Source organism: Rutilus rutilus, assembly GCF_951802725.1.
Source record: "Rutilus rutilus genome assembly, chromosome: 5".
Classification (NCBI taxonomy): Eukaryota; Metazoa; Chordata; class Actinopteri; order Cypriniformes; family Leuciscidae; genus Rutilus; species Rutilus rutilus.
Genome location: NC_140213.1, coordinates 12,066,731 through 12,092,992, shown reverse-complemented (window position 1 = coordinate 12,092,992; position 26,262 = coordinate 12,066,731). Strand labels below are relative to the sequence as shown.

General features: G+C 37.9%; 1 protein-coding gene across 1 annotated transcript in view; it reads right to left on the bottom strand.

Moving 5' to 3' along the window:
- spon1a (spondin 1a) overlaps positions 1-26,262 on the bottom strand; it is a 278,835-nt gene that overhangs the window by 45,924 nt on the left and 206,649 nt on the right. The window contains exon 7 of the mRNA XM_084409250.1: positions 8,077-8,141. Within this exon, the coding sequence (XP_084265376.1) occupies positions 8,077-8,141 (65 nt within the window). The remainder of the gene's footprint in view (positions 1-8,076; positions 8,142-26,262) is intronic.

Here is a 26,262-nt window from a genome sequence, read left to right as displayed (position 1 = left end):
GTGGCACTTGGAACCTTGTTATTGTGATTCTAGGTAAGATTTGTATTACATTAACGTTACTTATCAGTGCCAGTCAAATTTTTGACAAAATGTAACAGCATGTCTTTTTCAGTTCAGCTACATTCAATTTCACCAATCAGAGCCAAGCTTTTCAAGTCGAAGCAGACTCGAAGAGTTGAAGATACTGCCCTCAGAAGTCACTGGTGAGTTTTAGTTGCTGTTAGCATAAATAAATAGCTCACTGTTTGTTTTTGTTTTTTTCCTAGGTGGATAGGTCTGCTATGCATTTGCTAATATGACTTACACATGGAATACTGACGTTAACCACTGTAACATGATGTTGACACTGATTTCTAGCAACTTCAGCACTGGGTATATAGTCAAAGTCTAAAGTCTTTGAAAAATCTGTTTAAAATCTATGTGGAGACATTTGTCTGTCTTAAAACAACTATAAAACATTGTCCAATGCATCTGCAAAAAAAACAGAATTAGTCATTATAACATGTACAACATTGCATTAACATTATTTATTTAAGCTGTGTATTTATTTCTGATTTTCATTGTTATGATGTAAATGATCTTTGAAAAGTTTGAAAAAACATGATATGAACATAAAGTTACTTTGTCTTGAGCTGACCAGCCAATTATGGTATGTGTGTTGATTGGTGTTTATATTTGTTCAAGCTTGACAACCATATTGGCCTTTTGATTACTTTCTAATATATATTTCTAATTACAAATAAGTACAACTCTTTGCGCTGAACCGCCCCGGGGAGCGCAAGTGTATTTTCTAGTTTACCGACGTGCGTCTGTGGAGGGAAAAGTCCGCTGTGCGCGGGTGCAAAATAGGAATGATACATGTGTCGGTGTACAAAGTCAATAGCGCTGGGTACAAGATAGGGCCCCATGTCTTATAAGTGCATAGGCCTATAGAAACTTGGGATTTCATCATCTCTTAAAACTCATTCTTTCCTCACTCTCTTTCTTTCTGCAACTCGTATGAATGTGTGTGCGTGTGTTTGTGTTAGATATTAGTTTTATGTGTTATGTGAATATGTGAATAATCAATAAAGTCTTGTTTGTATTTAAAAAAAAAAAGTGTTACTTGTTTTATGTGCTTGCAAATTTAATGTCTTAAACTGCTGATCTAAGTTACCTTGCTAATAAATAGTGTTTCACTATAGTCTGGATATTTATATCCGCTGCACAGCTGATAGTTATGGCCGGTTCAAATGAACCCTGGACGAGTCATTTGTTCGGTCGTAATAAGTGATTCTTTCGAATTCCCTATAAATTAATTAACATTTTGAGCTAAATTGACCTACAGAATCACTACATTATCTTACACACTGAACACACTGCGCAGTATCGGGCTGAAACATATCGGTGCATCCCTAATAGACATACATGAAAACACACTCTGTGCCATGAATTATACAATATATATACTATTATATACTAATGCGACTATACTTAATGTGCACATATGCCTTTGAAATTACAAACAGTGATCTTAAAATAGCACAGCATGTCTGTCATACATCATTTTAACTGACAAACAGTCAACACACATATGCTTTATGACAGCGCTGCAAAATTCTGCATAGATTTGTGTCATTATTACTTAACAAGAAAACAAAGTCTGTTTTAAAGCCATATCTTTATTCACCCCTTTGAGGAAAATGAAATCATCCAACTCCACCCTCTAAAAGAAACACACAGACACACACAAACACAAAACAAATCATGCAGCTAATTAGAGACTTGCATTGACAACCTGTTATTTTACTGTCTGCTTGTCAGTGCACTGCTAATCAACTCAACTCAAGCTTTTCAAGGTTTTTGGAAAGTTCCAACAGCAGAGTAGGCATTAGCTGTTATTCTAAATATACAGCTACTGAACAGATCTGCAGAGAAGATGAGAAGACAAGAAGAGAAACAAAGAAAGAACATGTTTCCTATTTAGGGTTTTTGGACATAAACTGCTGTCAGATGACTGAACAGTGTGAGGAAAAGACATTTATAGCTCTGTTCTCAAGCACTTCTTGCCTCATACTGAGCGTTTCATGGCACTCTAAGTCATTTCAAAAGCAATTTCCTGTCTGCGCTCAAGTCCTTATGCACCCAAATGTACTCTATCAGGTGAACACCAGCATTATAAATTTGAAATTCTTTGTGCTTGGGGGATTCTGGGAGCATTGACCAATTTAGATCACTTACAATGTTAAACAAGGAGAAAGTAGAGCACTTCAAGCACATAATGAGTGCCAATAAGTGCAAGTGAAGGCTTTTCTTTTCTTTTTCAAAGAGGCCGTTTACATGACATCATTTTTAACTAAAAACATAAACTTTTTATGAGTTTAGCTGTCCATTTACATGACAAGTGTTTTAGGGCCATGCAAACTTTTGAAAACATGTTTCAAAAGGAAAAGTTTTTGAAAACCATACATTTATCATATCAAACTACAAAAAAAGCCAATTTGTGAAAATGGTAACGTTATGCGCATGTGTATTATGTGTTCAGTATATACCGGTAGGCGCGTATAGTGTTTCATTTACAAAGGGACATCAACCACTTTAAAGGAACACGCCGACTTTTTGGGACTTTGGCTTATTCACCGTATCCCCAGAGTTAGATAAGTCCATACATACCATTTTCATCTCCGTGCGTGCCGTAACTCTGTCTGACGCACCCACCGCTAGCCTAGCTTAGCACAAAGACTGGAGGTAAACGGCTCCAGCTAGCATACTGCCTAGAGCCCTGCACGGGGCAAAACATCCAGCCCTAACCGAGACCTGGCCCGTGGTGTTCAAGCCCTAATCCGGCCCCAGCCCGAAACCGTCTGCAATTTTTCAGCCCGAACCCGACCCAAGACCAACATCAATATCACTTTCAGCTCTCACGAGGCGCGCTGTCTCTGCTAGACGCACACACATACACACACACGCTACTAGGTCAAATTTTATTATAGGCCTCAAACATAACTACTACCACAGACAATTATGCCCACAAATATTAATACAGACTGTCCATTACAGAGAAGCATAAGCATGCAGTAGAGAATATTATATAGCCAAATGTGATCCAGCAGTAAATAAAGATTTACGGCCTACCTTTTTTTGATGTCAAGTAACTTTACTGAAGAACAACGTTTCAAAGAACTCTTCGCCAACTGGCTAACGTAAAATAATAATAAAAATATAATAAAGAAAAAAAAAATCCGTTGAACTGAGTAGGTTCATTCACTGTTTATTCGCGATCGTTGTGAAGAAAAAGAACAGCATCCACTGTTGAAGGCTTCAGGCTCGGTAATCAAATCAAAACTCTTTCAAAATGCAGCTTTTCCTGAAGTATTGGGAACTTTTAGTAACTCCTTACGCTCTAACTTCTCCCTGATGCTCTGCATGGTCAACTGTCACCTAATGCATTGCACGTGCGTCGCGTTACTCACGTGATCGCATATTGCGCTCCATATTTATAATATTATCAATATAACAATATTTCATACAGTAGCCTGCTCTCTGCACGTATATTATGGTCATGATGAAAGGAGAAAAGCTAAATGAGCCCGAGTCCGACCAAAGCCCAATCTGTAAAAAATATATATATATTCAAAAAAATTGACCCGACTGCTCCCAATAAGTGACAAAATAACGCCAACATTTTCCTATTTACATGTTGTGATTTGTATAGTCACAGCGTGTACAAATAACATGGTCACATATTCTCAGAAGGTGAAGCACTGCTACTTGGGCGGAGTGATTTGCTCGCAGCGCCTGAGAAGCCCCGTGGTGAGGAGCAGAGTTCACTCAGAATTGGAGTAAATCACTCCGCAGAAGTAGCAGTGCTTCGTCTTCTGAGAATATAGTTCCCAGTATGTATACGGTTAGAAGATGGTTGTGTCTCATGTGACCTTGTTATTCGTACACGCTGTGACTATACAAATCACAACATGTAAATAGGATAATGTTGGCGTTATTTTGTCACTTATTGGGAGCAGTATGCTAGCTGGAGCCATTTACCTCCATACTTTGTGCTAAGATAGGCTAGCGGTGGGTGCGTCAGACAGAGTTACAGCACGCATGGAGATGAAAAGAAATCGCCCAAAAAATCGGCGTGTTCCTTTAAAAAAACACTTTTTTTACCTTTATAATTGTCACTGTTTTTGGTTTACACTGTTTCCCTAAGTTGTGTTTGTTGTCATGGTTGCTGATTTGATTAATGATTAACCTGATTTGATTAACCTTCATGTTGGTGTGAAGACACTACACTTCAAGTCATTGCGTGATCACATCATGTCTGTAAACAGAAAGACCGGTCTACTATAAGGTGTGTGCTGAGAATTTTAATTTCTCATCAAGATGGTTGCTTTTAATCTAGAAAGGTCTAAACAGCAATCATCGTTGACATCTTGGGAATCACCAGTTGTTAAAACCAAGAAACCTTGAACTGCGGAGAACTTGCTGTAAAAAAGGAAAGTGACAGAGCCTGTGCTAAAATGAGAGTAAATATAGGCATGGCTTTTGAGAGAAGGCGACAAATCCAAGATCTAAAGTGATTGAAGACTAACACGGAGATGGCCTTTTTTCACCTGAACAGGTAAGAGATTTCAGTAGCTCAAAGGTAGCTAGCAAACTTGTAATGTGAAATCTGATCTGACTGAGTAATCGTTAGATCTAAACATCAGTAATGTGATTTATTTTAAAACATACAGTATATGCTCTGGGTTTGATGTCAAAATCAAATATCACTGGTTCCGTGACACATCATTACTGATGATGGAACTGCCTTGACACATCTTGATGAATCATATGTGAATGTAATAATGAAAATGAGATTTGAGAGCTAAAGCAGAGGGGAATATCCCATGAAGCTATGGTTAGAAAGATTATTATTATTTTTTTTAATTTTTTTTATGATACCTTTATAGTTTTTTGTTGGTTTGGAGATTGACAGAGTTCGTCCACATTAACTTCAAAATGTGAACATTCGGTATTTCCTCTTATGTTGAATGGAAGATAGATATAGGTTTGTAACAACATGGGGTGAATAAATGGCTTTTAATGTATACATTTATAACAAATTATACATAAAATCAATTATTTTATTAATTTAATTAATTATTCGACTAACTAAATATTTTAAACATATTAAAGGTGTTTAAAGTTCACTCTTACTACCTACTCCGTAATAAAAATAGAAGAAATCTCTCACCGTCTCACTTTTTTCTTCATCTGGTCTCTCTCACCTTTTCCAACTGCTGTGCAACAATGTGATCAGATGAGAGGCAGTAGTTATATGACCCAGTTCTAATTAATCAACACTCTTTTCTCATTTGAACCGATTCAAATTCCAAGATTGTGGACATTCAGCATGGTAATTTCTTGTTGTTCTTTGAAGTTTTAATGGAGTGCTCCCCAAGATTGTTGCCATTCAGGAAGCTCTCATTTTGGGGTAGGAAATTATTTCCTTTGGAGCCATAGAGGAGGTGTCTCTGTCTCAAAGGAAGTTCAGCTTCTATAGCCAATACTTTCTGTTCTGGTGCAGAAAAAGGGTGGGGGCCTATGCCCATCTTGGATTCCCTTACGAAAAAGAAGTTTATTCAAGTGTGCTATTAGTATACTTCTTTTAAACTAAAAATAAGAAAGTATTCTTTCAGTCTACTTTTTATATATTTCTCAGAAATATACTTTATGTACTATGTACTCAAATTCCACTTAAGTATACTTGACTTATACTGACAGAAAAGTCCAAGTATATTTGGCCTCTACTTGTTGATCGAGATATACTTAAAAGTATAATTAAGTATTCTAAGTATTCTTGGCTTGTACTTGTGTTTACTATTTTGATTGAGAAGCTTATTAAATACTTTTTTAAAAACATAATATTACACACTGTCGTATAAACTAACATGTTCAGCTTTATATAGTAACAAACTTTCGGGTGGAATAGTTATAAAATAAGCATGGAAAATAAGTTTATTCAAGTGTTCTATTAGTATACTTCTTTTCAACTAAAAAGAAGAAAGCATACTTTGTCTACATTTTATATACTTCTCAAAAATATACTTAATTACACTTAAGTGTACTTGACTTATACTGAGAGAAAAGTCCAAGTATATTTGGCCTATACTTAATAAGTAATCTTTTGATCGAGATATACTTAAGTTTAATTATTCAAAGTATACTTGGCTTGTAGTTGTGTTAACTCTTTTGATCGAGTAGCCTATTAAATATACTTTGTTTACATCGTTTTTCATATACAGTCTTATGAAACTTTGTTTGAAAATATTGATTAAAATATTGATATAAAACAGATATGTTTCTAATTCTGCGTATCTGAATTTTTTGTGTAGGCTAGTCCACTGGTGTACATAGGAATTTACTTTAATTCAACTTTTCCCCACCATTGACTGAATTTTCCAGCTATCCATGTTTTCACTGGTATACGGTAGGGGGCGCTATGACACATCTTCTAGTACAGAATCTCCGGATCAAAAGACAGGAGAAGAAGAAGCTGAAACAAGTGATAGAAGATTGCTAACTCAAATGTAAAATAATGTGATCATCAAACATTAAACAGCTTGTAAATCAAAACTGCTTAATGTTTCCAAATGAAGCGTAACCCATTAAGAGAAAACGACTGAAGCTGTGGGGGTGTCCGACTCGATTTACTCCATCTGTGTTTGATCATCGTTCTGAATCTGATCAAGGCATAGTCTTTGACAAAAATGTGATTTTCTCAACTATTTTGTTTAAAATGTTGCCTTTCTTTAAGAAACTTACCGACATTCAAGTGTTGATAAAAAAGGATGCATGAAGCTAATAAAAGGTTTTTAAAATTAAAGTAGAGTTAAAGGTATTTTTCAAGTATAAAAAATAACATTTGAACATAGTAGTATAGGCCTACTGCAAGTGCAAAAATTGTATATAAATAGTAAACTATAAGTATAATGTTAAGTTCACTTAAAGAAAACTTGTAGTATAAAACTACTAAACTAGTAGTTTACTGAGGGTATACTTCAAAGTTGCTACAAGTATTAAAATAGTAAACTACTAGTATACTCATAAGTTCACTTGCAGTACAAATGAGAAACATAATTATGAACTAGTTGTGCACTTAAAGTTTACTACTGTTACACTTATAGTACACTTAAACATATACTTTTATATACTTCAAGTGGGCCAATTTAGTCCCAAGCGGTATTAAAATAGTACACTTACAAGATTACTACTACATATTGACATTAGTATACTTACTACATAAAGTATACTTGAAAATATACTTGAACATTACTCAAGTATACTTCATAAAATGACCTTGAAGTATACTTTTTTTTTCGTAAGGGTTGTGTTGACTGACACACACTCTTCAGAGGTGTAGTTCAGTTGACGAGCAGAACACAAGCAGAAAACACCCATGCCGTCAATTGTGAGTCTAATACTATCCCTAGAAACACAGTCTGCTGCCTCTGCAGTAGAAACACACTTCCAGGGATCCATCCACAAGCCCTAACCTCTCAAAGGATCAAGAACAGATTCTCAACACTTATCTTTGCCTCTAGGCCTTAGAGCACACTCCACTCAGGCACTTGCGACTATAGTACCAATAAATTGCTGTAGATAGCACTGTCTTGTTCCTTATTCAAGGAACCAAGGTTACAATGAGATGTTTCCCAATCACTTTCGGTCTGCCATTACTCAAACAATTAGGTAGTCCTGTCCACATCACAATATTGGTTGAAGCAGAAGAACTCAAACAAAAAGCAATGTGTTGGAAGTGCCAAAAAGCCAAAGTATTTACACTATGCAAGACAACCTATAAGTGACATACTTGTATATGCATATTAAACTGGAATATTTTACCTTTAACACTTTAGTTTGTAAAGTGAAACTAAAAATGAAACATTCTACAGAGGAAAGATATAACACTAGCGCGCACACACGCACACACACACACACACACACACACACACAAAATTAAAAATAATAATAATAATAATAATAATATATATATATATATATATATATATATATATATATATATATATATATATATATATGACAGTTACTCACACATTGAGGGGTTGCCAGGCTGGCCATTGTGCCTTCATCTTTATGACGGTTAAGACCTCATCACCCTGTGTGATAAAACACAGAAAAGTAAATCAATTAGTAAATATAAAACAGCTCTGATTTAACAGTGCTTAATAACTCCCTTAAGTCATGGTAAAATTACTGTCAAAACAATTAAGAATTACGGTACTTTTTGAAGTGTTTCTGTCTTTCTCTCATGCCAATCCTTTATTTGTCTTGACAGAAAGTAATGTATGAAGCTTCCTATTCTTCCTGCTGATGGATTGATCGCATCAGAGTCTCATAAAAGCTGTATAAATATTTCATCAATGGCTCACGGCACGCAAGCCAGCAGTGTGTGTATGCGTGTATGGCTCTCTCCCACCTAAACCATATCAGGAGTTCATGGGAAGGGCATCACTGGAGACTACTGTCAAGGAAAGGTTTTACTGCTGGGTTAAAAGGCATCATTCTTTATCATTCAAAAACATGACACTTTGTTTCACACTTTGAGCTTCACATGCAGTATTGCTCCAGCTTTCTTACTCACCAATTTGTATACATTCAAAAGCAAACACAACTCTACGTTTGTATTTCCTCAAGGAACATCACTAGAATCTTAAAATGTAAAGTGTGAGAATGTAGGTTTCAAAATTTTTTTTTTTTTTTTTTTATCAGACAAGGGTGTGTTTCCTATTAGCACTGCTAGCCAACTATAGTTGCATGTTCCATATTTAGCAACATAGTTCAATGATTCTATTTCCCAAAACCATTGTTCCATCTATAAACACCACCACAAACTTTTGTGGTTGGAACTTCAGCTCTCAACCCATGGTTAGAAGTATAGTTTCTTGAGATCATGCTCTTGGCAATAAAAAGCAAATTAACGTGCAGCATATTTTATCTTCATTCCATTTAAACATATATACATTTCAATTTATATATCTTAGTGTGTTAACAATCAGTGCCGTTTTTGAAGAGTTTGTGTGTGCATAAATGCATAAGGGAACCCTTGAGTATAACATAAGAGGGAACCCGAGATTAATCAAACATCAAATAAAGAAAAATGACAAGGAACAAAAATAGTAAAGTAGTCCATGAATGAACCACATAAAGAAATAAATTATATGCCAATTACACACTGCATGTTAATGTGATTTAAAAAAGAATGGCTTTCTGTTGTTTGTGAAAATTCACTATAATAATAATAATAATTTATTAAAAATAAATTGTGATCTCAAATTGATTAATTAGCAGAAGTTATTTCCACCATCTGTGTGTGTCCATCTGTGTGTGACTTCATTGACAGTTCTATATTGTTGGATCAATGCAGTGCAAGTGATGGATGTGCAACCATGTTACAACAGTTTTAGGAAACAATCGTCCTTAGCAAGTTATTTTCTCTAACAATGCATCATACTACAGTGGTTAAGCAGCAGTTTCTGTTATTGTACCCCAGTTAAGTTGAGAACAGTATAATCAATCTTATTGGTCACTGTTGGAATTACCAAATAATCTGAACCTTTGCAATCTCTTCATCAAAAGAAGTTGATCTATGTTTTTTTTTTTTTTTTAGGATATACTGTATGACATCTCACTGTAAGTCTAACTGACAACACTCACATGTCTAACTAGAAAAGTGAGCAAATTCACAACGTTTATATAGTGGAACTGACATGCCACGCTATAGGGATGAAAGAGAGTTTGGTCATCTGTCATTTTACTCACTTTTACATCGTTCCAAACCCTCATGATTTAATTTCTTCTTGGAACACAAAATATAATGTTTAGCAACATATGTAAATATGCAAGTTATTCTTTTCCAGGCATTAAAGTTAGACAGTTACCAGGGCCCGTTAGACACCATAAAAGTTAATTAAGTGATTAAGTCCAAATAGCTTGTGTGACATGTTCCATATCTTCTGAGACCAATCAATAGCTTTGTGTGAGGAACAGGCTGAAGCTATCATTCACTATCATTGTTAAGGAACAGAGACTCAAAACAGGGATAAAGTCAATAGTAGCTTCTTTATTAAACCCAGATGAACAATAAGTAATACAGGTGAGTATTTGCAGATGGTGATGGTGGTTTGAAGGTGAAATTAGAAAGATAAAGATACAGACAGTCTCTGTATTGCAGATGGAGATGAGATTGTGAATGGATGAACGGATGACTGAGCGCACACCTCGACGAGAAACAGGTAAGAATACAATGGAACACCACAGGGAACAGGAGACGCTGAGACTAGTGATGGAATGGTTGATACCGGGGGTCTGATGCTCCGGCACAGTTTTTAAAGCACTAATGTATCACACACTGCATCGATGCTTGTATCGAAATGACAATACCACGTGATTGATGATGTTTGAAGCTGCAAACGTCATGCCGTATCGGAAGGTCGGGATAGCTGAATGCACGTCACACCTCTATTGCATTTAATCATGTTTTATAACTGGGATCTCAGAGACCCAGAACAGAACATAGCCTAAGGGTTAAACGGCTTACCCAACATATTATTTCAACTACTCACGTCAGTTATTAATTATGATCACATACTTGAATATTTTATATTATTGATCAATAAGTGAATACGATGACACATGACACAAGTTGTGGTCTCATTGGCACAAATTCATTTAGATGAGATGAGATGAGATCAGATTAGATAGAACTGTATCGATCCCAGATTAATTCCACTCTTGTATGTCATGGACTTCCGAAGGTTTGTTTGGTCACACACTTTTTCAAACCGTAGATCCTCTGTTCCGTGATGATTTGTTAGATATGGTGGAGAAAACAAATCTGACCACCATTTGTCACTAATGCACATTATATCAATAGCTTCGAGTAATGAACCGTTTTTCGGCACAAGTTGATGAAACCCTCAAATGTTTCAGCAAGCCTTGGTTTCCAATCACTTCTGGAGACTATGAGGAACAGGAAGATGATGGAGAAACGCTGGAGACGTAACAATACTACAGGAAACCAGATTCAATGGATAAGTGAGTCCTTAACTCAAAACGAGACAACCATGAAAAGTATTGTGCAGGCTTTTATGGTGTGGAGCTGATGAGGGTGATTGATAGAAGGTACAGGTGATGGTGGAGTGTGTGCAGGTGCAGCCAGTAAGGATTATGGGAAATGAAGTTCTGAGGAGACAGGTGATCGTGACAATCATGCAGTGGGACACAATTTGCACATATTTAAATTTGGAACTTCAAGACTTTGACTTCAATAATGCCAATGGCAATGTTACTTAAGTGTCTTTTGACTGATTCTGACAAGTTTGTTTAAAGGGTCTGAGTTGAACTATGGGTGAACTGTTATGTTATTTAACGTAATTGAAAAGATTGTATAATGACAAAGCACAACACCATACACTGCTAAAAAAACAGCATAAATCAGCATGAATTTCTTGCTAGTCCTGGCTGGTTTATACTGGTATAGTGCTGGTCTAGTTGGTGGTCATGCAGCATAGTCATGCTGTTCTCAAGCAAAACTGAGCTGGTGTAGTTTCCCATGCTGGGGACCAGCAACCAGAACCAGAACCAGTACCAGTACCAGCATCCCATGCAGGTCCCAGCATGCACAAGATACCTTATGCTGGTGACCAGCAATGCTGGATTTTTTTAGCAGGGCACTCACTAAACACTTGTGGTGGCACAGAAATTAATTATTTTGATGTTCACACTTTTGTACTTTTGTTAAATAATCAGAGACATGTTACATTATGCACAATGTTAATTTAATGAGGTACGAAATGCAATGACCTTTTAATTAATCTCTTCTCAAACTTAAGCCAAACTGTTAAGCCAAAGAGAATTTATATATATATATATATATATATATATATATATATATATATATACATAAGTGGCGAGTGGTGACTTTTTAACCGAGTATGCTGGGTGACACATTATGTCAAAAATGCACCTGGTAAGCCTCTTGCTTACTCTCATGACACATAGCCTACATTTACCTGTTGATCAATTAGGCACTTGCAACTTCTCAAATCTGTCACTGCAATTTCAAATTTCGCGCCTTGACTTTTGCTAGTCTTTTCGTGATATGTTATATGCAAAACTAACTTATGCACTTGAAACTCAGTGGCGGCGAGAGAGAAAGGGGGGCGGGGGCGGGAGCGGGGTGTTCAAAGGAGCCGTTTTATTGGTTGGCGCCTAGCCAATTAAATGGGACTTCTATTGTACGCAATGATGTCACGAAACGCTAACATGGCTTAATGCATTAGACTGATATTAAAATAAATAAATTATGTTTTATTAACAAAGTTCAGGAGGAGCACGTTCAGATAATTAAACATAATTAAACACCTGTGGAGCACATTCAGATAATCAAACCTAATTAAACACGAGTGGAGCACACTCAGTTAATCAACCCAATCAACGAGTTAAGAGGTGTATATATATATATATATATATATATATATATATATATATATATATATACATATACATATACATATACATATACATATACATATACATATGAAGAGTTCAGATGCAAAAGCCTCTAAGTGCCATCTGACATTTTCTTATAGAATGATCATTTTTATCAAGCTTGTATATTTAAGTTAAATCATTTCACTTAAATTGCAATGCAAATTACCTATTAATTGTCATTTAAGTGAAATTACTTAACTTAAATATACAAGCTTTATAAAAATGATCATTCTAGAAGAAAATTTCAGATGGCATTTAGAGGCTTTTGCATCTGAACTCTTCATATATATATACATATACATATACATATATATATACATATACATATACATATATATATATACACACTCACCTAAAGGATTATTAGGAACACCATACTAATACTGTGTTTGACCCCCTTTTGCCTTCAGAACTGCCTTAATTCTACGTGGCATTGATTCAACAAGGTGCTGAAAGCATTCTTTAGAAATGTTGGCCCATATTGATAGGATAGCATCTTGCAGTTGATGGAGATTTGTGGGATGCACATCCAGGGCATGAAGCTCCCGTTCCACCACATCCCAAAGATGCTCTATTGGGTTGAGATCTGGTGACTGTGGGGGCCATTTTAGTACAGTGAACTCATTGTCATGTTCAAGAAACCAATTTGAAATGATTCGAGCTTTGTGACATGGTGCATTATCCTGCTGGAAGTAGCCATCAGAGGATGGGTACATGGTGGTCATAAAGGGATGGACATGGTCAGAAACAATGCTCAGGTAGGCCGTGGCATTTAAACGATGCCCAATTGGCACTAAGGGGCCTAAAGTGTGCCAAGAAAACATCCCCCACACCATTACACCACCACCACCAGCCTGCACAGTGGTAACAAGGCATGATGGATCCATGTTCTCATTCTGTTTACGCCAAATTCTGACTCTACCATCTGAATGTCTCAACAGAAATTGAGACTCATCAGACCAGGCAACATTTTTCCAGTCTTCAACTGTCCAATTTTGGTGAGCTCGTGCAAATTCTAGCCTCTTTTTCCTATTTGTAGTGGAGATGAGTGGTACCCGGTGGGGTCTTCTGCTGTTGTAGCCCATCCGCCTCAAGGTTGTGCGTGTTGTGGCTTCACAAATGTTTTGCTGCATACCTCGGTTGTAACGAGTGGTTATTTCAGTCAAAGTTGCTCTTCTATCAGCTTGAATCAGTCGGCCCATTCTCCTCTGACCTCTAGCATCAACAAGGCATTTTCGCCCACAGGACTGCCGCATACTGGATGTTTTCACACCATTCTTTGTAAACCCTAGAAATGGTTGTGCGTGAAAATCCCAGGAACTGAGCAGATTGTGAAATACTCAGACCGGCCCGTCTGGCACCAACAACCATGCCACGCTCAAAATTGCTTAAATCACCTTTCTTTCCCATTCTGACATTCAGTTTGGAGTTCAGGAGATTGTCTTGACCAGGACCACACCCCTAAATGCATTGAAGCAACTGCCATGTGATTGGTTGATTAGATAATTGCATTAATGAGAAATTGAACAGGTGTTCCTAATAATCCTTTAGGTGAGTGTATATATATATATATATATATTAGTGGTGGGCCGTTATCGGCGTTAACGCGCTGCGCTAACGCGAGACTCTTATTGCGCGATAAAAAAAATATCGCCGTTAATCTATTCCCCAAGTTGGGTTGGGAGATGGCTCTATACTACAATCTATGATGACGCAATCTACACGCGGCCGCGAGGTAAACCCGGCTGCAACGCATATTAGTCGTCATCTTAAGTAAACACGGCTGAAAGTGAAAGCTGCAACATCCATTATTTGGACTTGGTTCGGATTTAAGCCGTCCGACAAACAGCAGCAAACTATCCGAGTGTCTAGGGTAACGGTTCGGTAAGTTAACACACGACTAATCCGTTCTACCACCTCAAATTCATCGTATTCAATTCGTATTATTCTCATTCCAATAGGCCTATATCTTAGTGGTGTAACGTTAACACATAATCTCTGTCTACGCCCGATTTTAAGAATCGTTGTTGTGTTTCTTTTTAACTGAAAAGACATCAGTTAGACAATATTATAACTTTAAATTTGGGGTTTCATAAGCTCAAAGCTATAATAAACATTAGACCTACTTAAGTCTCTGCAGCTAGTGTACTTAAATTTTATTTATCTGCAAAATTATGTTGTATACTTACAGTTTTGCACAATATATGTTATCAAAACTAAATATACCCTTAAAAAAAAATACATTTAGCAGTTGTTTAGCAGGGTCTGTGTAACCTGTTCTGAAATGGTTTTATTATAGTATACTGTATATCGTTATCGCAAGAGGCTGCAATGTATATCACAATATAGATTTTAGGCCATATCGCCCATCCCTAATTGATAGCCTATAGTAGTTGATAATAACATAGGCCTATGTTGCCTACGGACGGTAACAGTACAGTAGTAAACTTTTACAGTCTATGAGTAGAACAGCTTTCTCAAGCAGTTTGTGATGCATTTTGGAAACAGGAGATGAGCCCCTGGTCTAATGCGCCACCTGGCTTGAGAAACCCGTTCTTTTATAGTCATTATTTGGGTAGCACACATATTCTGAATGCCTTCGGCAGAATTCAAATGAGCCATTTTAATCTAGATTAATCTAGATTAATTTCAAAATTAATCTAGATTAATCTAGATTAAAAAAATTAATCTATGCCCACCTCTAATATATATATATATATATATATATATATATATACACTGTAAAAAATGTCTAACCTCCCTAACTCAAAATTTTCTAGTGACTGATAACATCTAAATTTTTCAATTGGCCCAAGTGAAATTCTGTAAATTATAAAATTAAATTTACAGATTTTCACTTGGGCCAATTGAAATTTACAGAATTTCACTTGGGCCAATTGAAAAATTTAGATGTTATCAGTCACTAGAAAATTTTGAGTTAGGGAGGTTAGAATTTTTTTACAGTGTATATGTGTATGTATGTATATATGTATGTGTATATATATATATATATATATATATATATATATATATATACACCTCTTAACTCTTGCAATCTGCATCTGCAATCTCCTTCCGCATATTTCTCTTAACCGGACCATTCAATAATTCCTGCTATAGAGAAATGGACAATAAGGCAATGCCGCCCTCTTCACGCGAAGGAACGGGCCTTCCTCCAGCGTCAGGCCCCCGCAGCAGGCCCTAAGTAAGCCGCGCCGCAGATTCAGCAAGGATCCTGCAAGGATTTCATGTCTCACCTATTTTTCCTCGCGTCTTTGATTAACGCGCAATACGACGAGCAGTGGCCCGCCAGGCCCCACTCTCCTCCTCCCTTCTCTCAGCCACACACCGTGGCTTTTCTAGGCGCCGCATCCCATACAACAATGTCCGCTCCTCTCAACGAATGTCTTCCCCTTAGTGTGAGGTTGCTTCAGCTAATGGGGCAAGCTCAGCCATTCCGTCTCTAACTTTTGTAGCCATTGTAGCCTGCAGACCCTATAGCGTAAGGATGCCTCCACTAACGACGGCGACACAGATAACACTTCCTTTTTTTCTCCCGCTGCCTCTAACCTTTTTTCCCTACCAGTGGCCTACAGCTCCTTCAGGAGCACCTAGCGTGAGGCTCCGTCTTCGGCTAACCTTCTCCATATCCCTGCTCCAACAGGAATTCAGTTCTCTAGTAAAATTCCCTTCATTGCCGCAGCAGTGATGCTCCCGCAGGAGCTCAATTTCTTCAGGAGCTCTGTTTTTCTGGCTATTTTCTCCACTGCCACAGCAATGATGTCTCCTCTGCTCCCGCAGGAGTTATGTTTCTCTGGCTATTTTCTACACTGCCGCAGCAATGATGTCTCCTCTGCTCCCGCAGGAACTGTTTCTCTCTGTAAGTTTCTCCACTGCCGCAGCAGTGTTGTCTCCTCTGCTCTCGCAGGAGCTCTGTTTCTCTGTCTAATTTTTCTCCACTGCCGCAGCAGTGATGTCTCCTCTGCTCCCGCAGGAGCTCTGTTACTCTGGCTATTTTCTCCACTGCCACAGCAGTGATGTCTCCTCTCCAGTACCTCACTATTCAGAATTAATATTCCCGTAACTCACCTGTTAAAACCCCTACTCAATGCCTCTTTCTCTGTCCAGCGAGCATTGGTCTCCCAGCGGACGTTACATGCCTCTATGTTTCCTCTTTCTCCATCCAGCGAGCATTGGTCTCCCAGCGGACGTTGCATGCATGCATCTATGTATCCTCTTTCTCTGTCCAGCGAGCATTGGTCTCCCAGCGGACGCAGCAAGAACTCTCCCTGTAGACCAGCCATGTTTTATCTTTCTGTCCAGCGAGTATTGATCTCCCAACGGACGTAGCGTGCATTTTTCCTCTTTTCCCATCCAGCGGGTATTGATTTCCCAGCGGACACATAGGGAAATCTCCTGGCCGGGCTTCCAAAATTCGTCACTCCACCGTCGGTCGGTAGGGCCCAACAGCCCAACACCGTGAGCTGTTCCCGTTGGAGGCTACATGGGCCCTCTCGGTCGGCAGTCTTCGATCTTGCTGCTCCCCGCCCATCGGTCAGCAGAGCTCACCCGTCTGACACCGTGAGCTGCTCCCGTCAAGAAGCGACATGAGCCCTCCCAATCAGGCATTTCCAAATCTTGCTGCTCCTCATTCGTCAGTCAGTAGGGCCCGTCTGTCTAACGCTGTGAGCTGCTCCCACCAGAGGCAACACGGGCCCTCTTGGTCGGCAGTCTTCGATCTTGCTGCTCCCCGCCCATCGGTCAGCAGAGCTCACCCGTCTGACACCGTGAGCTGCTCCCGTCAAGAAGCGACATGAGCCCTCCCAATCAGGCATTTCCAAATCTTGCTGCTCCTCATTCGTCAGTCAGTAGGGCCCGTCCGCCTAACGCTGTGAGCTGCTCCCACCAGAGGCAACACGGGCCCTCCTGGTCAGGGGGCTTAAATCACGCTGCTCCTCATTCATCGGCCGGTAGGGCTGGCCCGTCCGACGCTGTGATCTGTTCCCATCAAGAAACGGCGCGAACCCTCCCGATTGGTTGTTCCAAATTACTACTGCTCTTTGTTCGTGGGCCAGCAGGCGTCAAACGTCCAGGCTTCTTCTCAAAACACCAGCCCGCCAAATCTTTGCGTTTTTTAGGCGGGTCTTTAGTCTAGTCACTTAAGGGGTTAAGAAAACAAAAACAAAAACTATACTTGCGACAACAATCTTTTGTCTTTCTTGGTATTCAAATGAAAACCAAAACTGTCTCTACCGAAAGGCCCAATGCTCAGCTGCCTCTGTATGCTGCATGAGACCAAGCACGTTTTTATGAAAAGCCATCTGTCAGTGTGAAAGCATCACACGGTATGGACATATCCATGCAAATCACTTGCTCCAACACACACACAATAAAAAATAAATAATAATAAACGAGAAAAAAAAGGACTTATTCCTCCATTTAATTTTGTAGACTTTGTCTTTGTAGCCTCAACACAGTATGTCATTGATGGTTCTGAAACGTCCTTGGCAGCTCCTAAAGTTCTTGGCAGCTATAATCACACCTGTCTGTTACATAAAATCAACCAGGTTAGCATGAAGCTTTGCCGCTTCTGTGTCACTTGTTATCAACAATATGCCTTCGTTACTCAGAAAACGTCTCCTAAAACGTAACCCCCGTTCCTTGATGAAAAGAACAAGATATTGTGTCATGACTGACACAAGGGTTACTCTTTGGAGCCCCAAACACATCTGATGTGTTCAGAAAAGGCCAATGAGAATTGCAGAGTGTAATTTGCATGCCAGTCACTCCCCCGGACATGCGGGTATAAAAAGAGGCTGGTGTGCTGGACTCATTCAGGTTTGTGTTGAGGAGGACCATTTCAGCAGGGAGTTCAGAGTTGTGGCAGGAGGGACACAATATCTTGTTCCCTCCATCAGGGAACAGACATTACAACAGAAACCGAGATATTCCCTATCTGTCAGTCCCTTTGACGTTGTCAAGACTGACATCAGGGGTCCCCTATACTAAACGCCACAACCACCTGAACTGTGTTACGAGTTTTGGTGGTGCAGATGCAGGCAGGCTAAATGAAGTATGAATAAAGACATTTTTTATCACTTTGTATTAAATCGTTCCTTTGTAAATTAAGAAATTTGTTATCACTTATTAAAACGTTCCCCTATTAGTTAAAACGTGAGAATGTATTAATTAATTCTTTGAAAAACAAAGAAACAAATAAGTAGGCTAAAAGGTAGCCTCAATTTAACTACAACAATGGAATTAAAATGCAGGGACAAAATAGCCTAATACAAACCACAACTGGGAACACTCCCCTTAGCACCCACCCTAGTTGTAATATCGAACGGGAAATGGCATCTACGGTTACATAAGCCTGTCTGTCACATCTTTATCACAAGGTTACCTAGTCAGCCAGATCCGGTCCGTATCCACAATAGATGGTGGACCTGCACCCAGGACGACCACAACGCAGCCCTTAAATGTCAGCAACAATTAAACAATTTGACACTTAATATTCAATGATACTGCAAAACAAATTTGACTGCACTGACACTATTGGATAAAAACAAAAACTTGAACTAAATTAAGCTATAGGATGACACTACTGTCTTCTGTAGAGCTGCTTATAGCTGTAAAACAACATTTTTCCATCTTAAAAAAAAAAGGGTCAACTTCGGGGAGATATTTTCTAAGGAATGGTAGCAAATATCAAAAATCGATTCAGTCATTTCTGTGTGGCTCGGTCCAAAGATCATCTGAGCCGATTTTGGACAAAATTGGCCAACATTTGTTGGAGGAGTAGCGAAAAAAACGTTTTAATTTGCTTCAATATGGAGGACAGCCACATTGTTGGAAAAGGACAAATTAAATGTATTCAAAAGTTATAAGAGTTTCTGCAAAAAACAACAACAAAAAACAACATATCTCTGGAACATTAGGAGGCTGCAAACTTCTTAGTTACCTTCAGGACTTGCTGATGATGATATCTAATGAATTGTGTGCCGATATGTAAAATTGTTTAAAATATATAGAAATTTATGACAAAATACAAAATGGCGGCCCTATGGTTGTCCGATCCTGGCAAAATTGGTATGATCGGATTCAACAAGGAATCCATAGACACCATTATGATCATGATTTTCTGACAAACTGTAGCAAAAATAGCCATTTTACAGATCTCATAACCTGTAGGTGGTGCTGTTCCCAAATTTGTCATGGACCCTCAGATCATGGTTCCAATGAAGCATGGTCTAATTGTTCTGCATCCTTGATATTGAGGGTAAGTACTTGATATGTACCTGTTTGTAATTAATACTGTGGGATTATAGATTAAAAATAAGTTATTAGACACTGTGGCGATGTTTCTGCAGGTTTATTTTCCCATACTTGAAGCATAGGCTATGTTGGGTTCAATCATGTGTCTTCGTCGATACGAGTTTCACCTTAACGTTAATATATGCGCTACAATTTGGTGCATTTCTGTCACAATTCAATGTTAGCTACGCGCCTAACTATTTACTACATAACCCACGTTAAACCTGAACTCTACCTCAACCATGGGAGGGTAAAACAGGAGATAAAGTGAATGCAGAGTTGAACACACCATGCACTCTTTTTTTTTCTGTTTGTAAGTTAGTGTGACGTTAGCTGGTTTATGCCTAATGTGGCATTTTTACGACATACCCGGGGTATATTTACGTAATCTCGGTTACATCAGAAACAACAGAAGTTAATGTTGAATGATCAATGTGCACTTCTCATCTCTCCTTTCATGTTAACGTTTAGAGCTTTATTTATTTCTCTTTTGAGATTTTGCTGAGAGTGTGCCAACGGAGGGACTGTTGTTGTTATTATCTAAATTAACTAATATTGGCCTGGCCCTTCATGTGTATATCAGAAAAAAAATTACTTTAAACGTTCTGTAACTAGACATTTCTGTCTTTTCAAACATAGTTCCAAAATGCCACATGCTACCCAGTTTATTGAATACAGTATGCAAAAATTGTCAAGTAAAATCTATGATGCAGTCGACCATACATTTGAAATGTCCTAACAAAAGGAATAGTTTATAATTAAAGTCATGATGGAATAGGTTTGCATGGTTTTATTCAGGGAATATGGTTATTAATATAAGTAAAACACTTGATATTTAGTAACAACAGCCAGTAGTGGTATTTTCTTTGGCCCAGTTTTTAAAGTCAGTCTTTGAAATTAGGAGAATACTGCTTGTGTTATGTGTTTTTCTGTTTTCTGGCCTTAGCATACACATTAGGGTAAATAAGTTGCAGTTTTGCAGATTAACTTTTAGACACTTTTTTTTTTTCACAGTGAAAATGTTCCTTTTCTTCATACAAAAAAGAAATGCATCACAATATAAAGCTGGCGGCTGGCCCCTTGCTCTTCTGGTGTGACCCTCACCTTTTTTACATGGTAAGTAGTTTTTCTTAACACTCACATACAGTAATGTACAACTAACTATCCTTGATTACTGAACTTTCCTTTTCTTTCTCTTTCAGGGACATGTATGTGGCAGTGTGTTGCAAAGGAGAGTTGAAGGTACAAGTTACTTAAGCATTATAAACTATACCATTGTTTTGTAAGCGGCAATCATTATGTTTGTGTATATTTAAATTTAAGTTTGAGTTAATCTTGTCCCCACCCCACAGGATGACACTGCATACCCGAAGAGCCTCAAGTCTCTGTGCACCTACTTGAAAGAAGACCCTGAAAAACTAGTGAAGGCATATATGGTGAGTTGATGAGAAAATACAGCTTCAAAAGCCCATTGAATCTGTACTTGGGCCGTGTTTTTCCCTATTTGCTACAACAAACATGTGACATAAGAGAACACATAACTTTGTCAAATATCTGAGCTGGACAAATTGTTAATTTATAGGAAACTGAGGGTACACCATGACAAAGTTCTTATGTGAATTGGTTGATGCACTAAGTCAATTTTTTTTTTTTTATTCATATCGGTTGAGCTCTCTTGGGGCTTAATTTACATTAAAAAGAAATGGCATCAGAAACTGTACATGCATGCTTTTGTTTTATTGCAGTGCATTATATTCTAAGATGGTTCTAATGTTTTAGCCACCTCATTCATTTTAAATATGGTGGCCAAATAAATTATAACAATCTTATAATATAATGCACTGCAATGACAGCCCAGCACCCACTGTGACCTCAATAATAAACATAGTAGAATTATCACCTTTCTGACAGTTTCAACTTAAAACCTGAGAAATTATAACCTTGTAAATGTAGAATAAATTTTCCTGTATCGGATTGACGTTTACTTAACATGTGTACCTAATAAAGCGGCCAGTGAGTGTATAATGTGCAATTCTTGTGATCAATATTTGAGCTAATTTTTGTTTGTGATCTTTCATGTATTTCGTCCCACAGGATTCAGACATTGAGTCACAAAGTACCTTGGAGCAAACTGTGGAGGAGTGCTGTCTGACAATTACCCAGCAGACATTGGTGTCATAATTGAAGATGTGGAAGTCAGTGAAATGAGTAGCATTGCACAGGCTTGTGCTCTGTTATTTGGACTGATATACTGTTTGAACCTGAGCTCAAATAAAATAAAATAAAAAAAATTAATTGTTTGCATGTTTTCTGTACTTTTTTTTATAGATTACTGAAGTTTTGGTAATGTCATGCTTAAGGCTGATTTATACTTCTGCGTCGGACCTACGCCGGAGTCTCTACGCTATAGACTACGCGTTGGTTTTAATTTATACTTCTGCGTCGTTGTCCACGTTGACGCGCAATTACACATGCAGAGGGAGCATGTGAAACCCCAGGGAGCGATCCTAGCTGACCAATCACAGCGCTTGCATCCGCGTAGAGTTGACGCGTTGTTACATTTTTGGAGAGGTGCACGTCAGGGTACGCCGAAGGGTACGCGCGCTACACACAGCCTACGACGTAGCTACGGCGTGAGTTCGACACAGAAGTATAAATTGGGCTTTAGTGTTGTCATCTAAAACAAATCTAATTGAAACAAAAAGATAGATATTCATTAAACTACCAAAACCATACATGAACAAGACATTAACTAGTTGATGTAATAAGGCAGAATTTTGTTGAATGGAAGTGCTTTGAGTGAATGAGATTAAATTTGATTAGTCTAACACAATACAAACATTTTGATTCAATTAGTTGTAGAGAAGTTGCATTGACATATTAAAATCATGTTTAACCTACAAATCAATATTGTGTTCAAATGAAATATTCAAAGCTTTCCAAGTTTACTTGATTTGATTAGATGCATAATGGGTGCTACGATTAAATCATGTTCATTCAACAATTAATTTTTTTGAGTGCACTTGAATACTGTACTTTTCAAAATGGCCACTACTGTAATGGGTGGAGTCTTAATGTAAGATGTTCAATGTGACGCATGATGAGAGGAATCAGGTGTACTAAATTAAATGTTTCTAGACCAAAGGTTAAAAAGTTATAACAGTTTCAAATGTGAATGATTGAACTGGTGGTGGTGCTACAGAGTTTTTCCTAAAGACCCCAAAGTTCGTCTACTATTCATTACCATCACTACAAGTTTGCCAATTTCCATCATTTTCAACAACACGGAGGAAGGTATCTCAGGGAATATTATCATCCATTGCTTGGGTGAGTTCTAGTTGAGATCAGAATGAATGCGTGTGGTGGAGGCTTTTGTACAAGGTGCTGATGAGTGTTATGTTTGGTGACAGGTGGCTGTGACTAGTACTCCTTGTGAGGGAGTGAAGGTGAAGCCTGGCGAATACCTGACAGTGAGGAAATAATGACAGAATTTACATTTTTGGGTGATCTATTGTTTTAATGAGTCACTGAATAATACTGTATTAGTAGCCCTGCAGAGTACATAAGATGTCTTCACCCATGTCTCTGTTCTCAAGTGTGAATGAATATACTATATATAATTTTAATTGTATGAGGGGGTGAATATGTATCTCTTAGGAAACAGCTTTAACAATCAGCTCATTTTAATCCTTAATGAAACCTTTGATGAGGAGCTCAAACTAAACCATGGCTCTAATTGGAAGCTCCTTGCGGGAGGTTTTAGAATAACTACATATATGCATTTACTCATTCAAAAGCACCATAAATTAAGACTTACAATTCTAGAACATGCAAGTTGCTGAGTTTTTAGAATTCATTAGGAGAATTAAATTTTGCTTCGGTACCCCATGGCATCAATCCCATTACATTGCTGAGCGTAAAACTCAAAGCCATCTTCCTTGCATGGGTTATTTGTTGTAAGAGGGGTAAAGGGCGAACGTTTCCTGGCGTCAACTGTGTGATAATCCAGGTTTATTGACCAGCATTACTGAAAACATATTAAATCATTTACAAGCCACAAGACAAGAGCATAAATTTCCCCCCATACCTTGGCAGGAGGCACTTGGAAAAGTGCCATATCAGGCCCTTGCAATATGGTATTGAAAAATCAATAATAACGTGGCATGAAGACAATCAATGTTACAGAGAAGATTAAAAAAAAAGGACAATAAGAAAAGGCAGGACATTGGGGGATAACTTGTAAATCTCCTGTCTGAGAGGTAAAAATAACCATGTCTCATACTGAGCTTTAATATTATTTAAATGTTAACAAGTCAGCAAACCAAGGCATGTTATACGCTTTTAAGGAATGTGTTATTACAACAAGATTGTCAAGAAATCAAATTTACATGAGAAGGGGGGCTACATTTACAGATAAATGATAATTAATCTTAACAAGCCACACATAGTTATAAATTGCTTATAATATATTGATTTATTCAGATTTAAATAATTTACACACATGAAACCGGTGTGATTAGAATGTTCAGTGATCAGCTGATAAATTCAAATGTGCTTTTGCGCTTTGGTTAGGCTGAGCCAGAGACGGATGTGCTCAGCGCTCGTCATATATGACAACTATTCAGTGTTTAACCACATAATGTTTATTTTAGGTTTCAGACATTTAAATACACAAAAGTACTAGCAAAACAATACATTTATAGTTTGTAAAATGCCACTGATGTATATGGAAGCGGCAATAACACTCCTTTCAATTATAAATTGGCGAGGTGTTTTATTCATATCAGATACACATTGTATAGGTATTTATAACGTTTACTTTATTCTTCTCCCACCGGCGACTTCCTTTCATGTATTTCAGGAGAAGTGGATGAACAGACGTGTTGTAAACCCGACAGATCCGATTGTCAGAAATGTGGCGCAAACAAAAATGGCGGCGCCCATCGCCATATTTTGAATAAAAAAGGCAAAAAACTAAATAAAAGCGATACATCTGTCATACGGCACTATTGTGGCTGTGGTGTGTCACGTGACAAGCATGATGTGTCACCTTGGAAATAATAAGGTGATACGTTCTAAAATAACGGTCGTCTTAAAAAAAACTCACGCTGGGGTGTCAGCCATAATATTTTAAATTTAAGTGTGAAAGGGTTAATCCTATGGTTGACAATTATAGAAAACATCAGATCTTGAGGCTTTAGCATATCATTAACTATGCAGCACAGCAGGGGAGTCTCAAGAGAAGCCAGGTTATTCCGGTATATTTTTCTGTTGGTATGAAAAATCCACATATACTAAATGAAGCAAGGGTGTAGAGTTACATTCAAGCTATTTTAAAGGGACATTAAGTAGGAATTTCCCCCATCTAGTGGTGAAACTGTATTTTGCATTCAAACGAATAATGCTCTCCAGCGCCTCACTTTTTTAAATGCGCGTTGCATCTACGGTAGACGTTATGTACCAAAAAGCTATGACAGGATGTCTTATAATAGCACTTCGAGTTTTTCTTCGGGTGAACAGGTTTGTTATTTAAAACAAACTGAAACTTGAATCAACGAAAAAAAGAATGTTACAGTATAAATTACTGACTGTGAAAAACATTAACTATGGTAGTTAGTAGTAATGCCGCCTTTATTCGTTATATTTTTGAAGTACGTGCATTGTTAGATATCATTATCATCCGTGCCTTCTCTAACGTTACTTTACTCAGTAGCTGCTATTCATCAAAGAGCCTGTTTAACTTACTATGAATAGAATAGATAAATAGATATAACTATAAATGTTCTACTATCTATATAATAAAGTTCACAACCAAGCAATGAAAAATAAGCTTGTAATTAAGACCGTAACATTGACTTACCTGTCGAGAAGAAAGCAGGCAACTTCAGCGTCTCTTTTGAAAGCTTTCTCCTGCATTAGCAATCCCGACATTAACCCTTGTTTTTGTAATCTCCGGTCACGTTTCCTTTTACGGTCTATTTTGGACTTTTTCGATGACGAGGACTCCTTATCCTGTGACTCATATGTATGTATGAATGAACGGTGTATAAATAACCGTGCAGTGCATCCTTTTAAACTTGCCGCGGCAGTGACAAGCGCCTCTCACTGCTCTGCTCCTCCGCTTCTGCTGGCATCAGTCACGTGACGCTGGCTCTGAACGAAACGCGTTGTGGAAACGCGTTGGCCTAGTACTTTTTGTCCCTCTCTGCTATTATAGTTTTTCAAGATGGCGGAACTACATGGAAACCTCCGTGGACCTACCCGTCCCATGTATATAAAGATAATAAATTCTTCGTTTACGAGGATTAGTCTGATCATTGGCATAGGTATTTGTACACCATTGAGGGCATATTTATGAATAAAAATATTGATTTTAGATAATAAAATACCTAAAAAGCTACTTATTGTCCC